This window comes from Mirounga angustirostris, unplaced genomic scaffold (genome assembly GCF_029215605.1).
Source record: "Mirounga angustirostris isolate CCGP_5_RB_7025 unplaced genomic scaffold, mMirAng1.0.hap1 SCAF_11, whole genome shotgun sequence".
Lineage (NCBI taxonomy): Eukaryota > Metazoa > Chordata > Mammalia > Carnivora > Phocidae > Mirounga > Mirounga angustirostris.
This window is the reverse complement of record NW_026991719.1, coordinates 57,919,793-57,924,114: the sequence shown is the minus strand read 5'-3', so window position 1 is coordinate 57,924,114 and position 4,322 is coordinate 57,919,793. Positions and strand designations below refer to the sequence as shown.

At 64.2% G+C, this 4,322-nt stretch overlaps 1 protein-coding gene across 2 annotated transcripts; it reads left to right on the top strand.

Moving 5' to 3' along the window:
- The first annotated feature begins 210 nt into the window (after positions 1-210).
- Positions 211-3,273, top strand: CXCR3 (C-X-C motif chemokine receptor 3). 2 transcript variants are annotated; one of them, XM_054511596.2, is made up of 2 exons: positions 211-365; positions 1,450-3,273. In XM_054511596.2, the coding sequence occupies exon 2, from the start codon at positions 1,450-1,452 to the stop codon at positions 2,539-2,541; it is 1,092 nt and encodes a 363-aa protein (XP_054367571.1). In that variant the 5' UTR covers positions 211-365; the 3' UTR covers positions 2,542-3,273. The 2 variants fall into 2 exon arrangements, with proteins under 2 accessions (XP_054367571.1, XP_045751623.1); XM_045895667.3 differs by lacking the exon at positions 211-365 and having other exon boundaries at positions 1,378-3,273.
- Positions 3,274-4,322: the final 1,049 nt, after the last annotated feature.

The window sequence follows — 4,322 nt, the reverse complement described above, 5'->3', positions numbered from 1 at the left end:
CCGTGCCCCTGGCAGCAGGGCTCCCCCCCCCCCACTTCCCAGACACGTCGCTTCTCCTTCGGATCTCTCCCCTCAGAGGCCCTGCCCTTCCCCAGACCCCAGGCTGTCTGGTTCCAGGCTGGCAGCCAGTTCCTCCAGAGCAGCTTCCCCTGGCCTTGGGGGAATGGCTGGAGTAGAAACTCCTGCGGCCTTGGGTCTGGGGAGGTCTGGTACAGACAACCCCATGGAAGAGGCTGCTGCCGAGAATCATGTGAAACCCTCACTTCCTCTGTGTAGCGCGAGTTCCTGACCACAAGCACCAAAGCAGAGGGGCAGGCAGCACACAGCCCAGCAGCCAGAGTACCGGCCCCGCGACGGTCCCGGAGGTAAGCGCTGCCCCAGCAGGCCGGGAGGGACACAGGTACGCCGCTCAGAGCGCAGAGCCCGGGATACTAGGGGAAAAGTCAGGGCTGCCCACCCCCCAACCCCGCACCCCGAGCCGGGGCCACCTGGGGGTTGGGTGAGTAGACAGACAAGGCAGGGGTTGTGGTAGAAGGAGCCCGGGGCCGGGGAATTGGGAGCTCACCGTGGCCCCCCGCCTTGTGCGGGACCGCGGACGAGTCCCCTGTCCTGTCTGGCTCTGGCGCCTCATCTGCAAAATGCGGGCCGTAGAGGCTCACCCCCGACGGCCTCCAAGGCTGCCTTCAGCTCTGAGTTAGAACTTACTCTTCCATGCGGGACTGAATTGGCACCGAGAAGGCTCGCGGCTCTGGGGTGGTTTGCAGGCTGATGGGGTAAGGAGTAGTTCTACTAGAGTTGGGCTGGGGCAACCCCCAGTGGGTGGCAGGTGGCCTCCGCGTTTGGGAAGGGAAGAACAGGAGCCGAAAGCATGTGATGGGGGGGCGGGCGGAGGGGGCTTCAGTGATTTGTGGAGGGGCCCCCTGGGGAGCAGGAAGTTGGGGTCCCTAGGCAAGGGCTGAGGAGGGAAGTAGAGGGCCAGCGACTGACTAAGAGAGGGGACTGTGGGGAGGTGCCTGGGGAGGAAGGTGGTAGAACTAGGCGTGGCCGGGGAAACAGAAGGGTGAGTGATGAAGGAAGAGCCAGGAGAGGGGAGAGGGGGCAGGGAGGGCGCTTGGCATGGGAGGGCAGCTTTCCCTCGGGCGCACAATGCCCCGGCTGATGGGGTGGCCCAGAAGGGTGAGAGAGAAGCTGGCTTCGAGATGAGAATGTACCCCGCCCCCCCAGCCACGGAGGTCGGGGTTGCGGGGGGCGGGGGGCGGGGGCCGGTGATGGCCAAGGCCCGGCAGACGAAGCTCTGAGTTCCGCAGGCGAGGCCTCGGAAGAAAGGCAGGACCAGTGACGGGGGACGGCCCCGGCGCGGGGCCTGCCTGACAGAGGGGCCGCTCGGAGCAACGCTCCAACGGTGAGTGCCAGGCCTTCACGTGGTCCGCTCCCTGCCTCCGTCCGCAGATGAGCGAACGCCAAGTGTTCTACGCGTCCGAGCTCACCTTCCTGGAAAACTGCAGCTCCTCCTATGACTACGGGGAGAACGAGAGCGAGTCCTGCTGCCCGTCCCCGCCGTGCCCGCAGGACTTCAGCCTGAGCTTCGACCGCGCCTTCCAGCCGGCCCTGTACGGCCTCCTCTTCGTGCTGGGGCTGCTGGGCAACGGCGCCGTGGCGGCCGTGCTGCTGAGCCAGCGGACGGCGCGGAGCACCACCGACACCTTCCTGCTCCACCTGGCCGCGGCCGACATACTGCTCGTGCTGACCCTGCCCCTGTGGGCCGTGGACGCCGCCAGCCAGTGGGTCTTCGGGTCTGGCCTCTGCAAGGTGGCCGGGGCCCTCTTCAACATCAACTTCTACGCCGGGGCCCTGCTGCTGGCCTGCATCAGCTTCGACCGCTACCTGAGCATCGTGCACGCCACGCAGCTGTACCGCCGGGGGCCCCCGGGCCGCGTGAGCGTCACCTGCGTGCTCGTCTGGGGTCTCTGCCTCTTCTTCGCCATCCCCGACTTCATCTTCCTGTCGGCCCACCGCGACGAGCGCCTCGACGCCACCCACTGTCAGTACGACTTCCCGCAGGGGGGCCGCACGGCCCTGCGCGTCCTGCAGCTGGTCGCGGGCTTCCTGCTGCCCTTGCTGGTCATGGCCTACTGCTACGCCCGCATCCTGGCCGTGCTGCTCGTCTCCCGGGGCCAGCGACGGCTGCGCGCCATGCGGCTGGTCGTGGCCGTCGTGGCGGCCTTTGCCCTCTGCTGGACCCCCTACCACCTGGTGGTGCTGCTGGACACCCTCATGGACCTGGGGGCCTTGGGCCGCAACTGTGGCCGGGAGAGCCGCGTGGACGTGGCCAAGTCGGTCACGGCTGGCCTGGGCTACCTGCACTGCTGCCTCAACCCGCTGCTCTACGCCTTTGTGGGCGTCAAGTTCCGAGAGCGCATGTGGGGGCTGCTCGCGCGCCTGCGCCGCCCCGGCCGGAGAGGGCACCAGCGGCAGCCGTCGTCCTTCCGCCGGGAGTCGTCCTGGTCCGAGACCACGGAGGCCTCCTACTCGGGCCTGTGAGGCCGGATGCGGGCTCTCCTTTCGCCACGCGGCCCCGGCCTCCCCCACAGCCCCGGCTCCGCCCTCCCTCGCCCCGTGGCCTCACGCCCCACGCGCGCTCCGGGGCCTCCCAGGGAGGCAGCCCTCCTCCCCACCCCCACCCCCGCCGCCGCCCTTGCTGCTCCTTAGCTGCCACGCCCCACCGCCGCTTCGGAGGCGGCTGCCCAGAGCCCCACGGCCCTTCTTATCCGCTAACTAGACCTCGGCCTTCCCCATGTTCGGGGAGCACGAAGCGGAAAGCATAGTAGAGGGCTGCCCCTATGGGGCCTTGGCCCGGGCCTCCAACTCAGCAGCGACTGTAGCTGTGGTCCCCAAGACCTGTGTATTTGCTCCTGGTTTATTTTTTGATGCCTAAAGTCTGCTTACAAGGTTGCAATAAACAAGGTAATCAGGCCCAGGGCGTGTTCGTCGCGCATCATTACAGCCAGCCCGGCCCACGCTTCGGGGATGAGTTTCCTGCTTTCCTCGCCTGGCCCCAGATCTGTGCCAGCCAGCGCTGCTTGCGTTAATGTCTACGTCGAGCCTCCTCTGGGCCCTCCTGGGTGCCCCTGCCCCTCACGGGGAAGCACCCGGCTGCGTGGCTGTGCGCTGTTACCCGGACTGGCCGGCCACTGTAGAGGCATAATTTGGGGATGGGCCTTCACACATGAAGACCTAGTCCCCGCACTCCGGAAGCTTAGGCCAGCAGGGACAACGTGGTCAGTCTAGGCCACGAGGCAAAGGAGTGGCTCACGGACCATGAGCCTGGCGCTCAGAGCCCTGTGGCTGCAGCCACTGAGGAAGGCTTCCTGAAGACAGAAATGAGCAGACCTGAAGGGACACGCGGTGGGGCCAAGGGCAAAGAGAAGGGAAGACGGTATTTCTGGGCAGAAGGGAAGGCACTGGCAAAACGTGGGCAGGCTGAAAACTGCAAAGCTTACCAGACCGGGAAGTGCTCCCAACTGGCTAGAGTTAGGGGTTCAGGTAAGGGAAGGGTTGAAAATAATGAGACTCCAAGTTGGTTTGGGATCAAGTGATGGTATCCGAGGATCCTGCTAGAAGGCCGCAGCCAGCTGTTCACGTGAGAGGGGGTACGGGCTCCTTCGGGGATAATGACATTGGATCGAAGCAAAGCACCCAGGTCGGATATGGCTTGCTAACAGTCATTAGCACACAAGCCACCTGGGGGCATTGGGGGGGCACTACAGCTGAGGTGGAAGCACGTAGAGGAAATGACCGGGGCTCCCCAGAAAGGTAGGCGGCAGGGCTAGTGGGTTAAGACCTTCCCTTTGCAAGAGTAGGAACCACTGCGCTGTCAGTTCCCCCTCATTAAGCCACCAACGTGCCATGATCCAGTTTCGTGGGTCAGCTGGGCCTTTCCCAAGACTGCAAACGTGGCTGGAGGCAGCAGGCCTGGTAAGGAGGAACCTGAGGATTTAGCTAGGGAAGCTCATAGTACCCTGGGCCCACACCCAATCCCTTAAACTTGCGGTTAGGCTTCAGTTCGCAGCCACGAAAAGATGAAGCATCTGCGAAATAACGGGAGGATGGAAGGAAGGAAGAAGGACAGAAGGTATCAGTGATGTCCAGTGATGCTAGATTAGTCTCGATGTTTGTGGCAGGCCGAGCAAGATGTCCACCCTCGAATCCCCAGAACTCGTGAATAGGCTAACCTTCCATGGCAAAAACGTGGCTGAGAAGCAAACCTTAAAATAAGATTCTCTTGGATTATCCAGGTGGGCCCAATGGCCTCACAAGGGTCC

Excerpts from the sequence above, each read along its gene's own strand:
- CXCR3 (XM_054511596.2), top strand. The coding sequence starts at position 1,450 with ATGAGCGAACGCCAAGTGTTCTACGCGTCCGAGCTCACCTTCCTGGAA.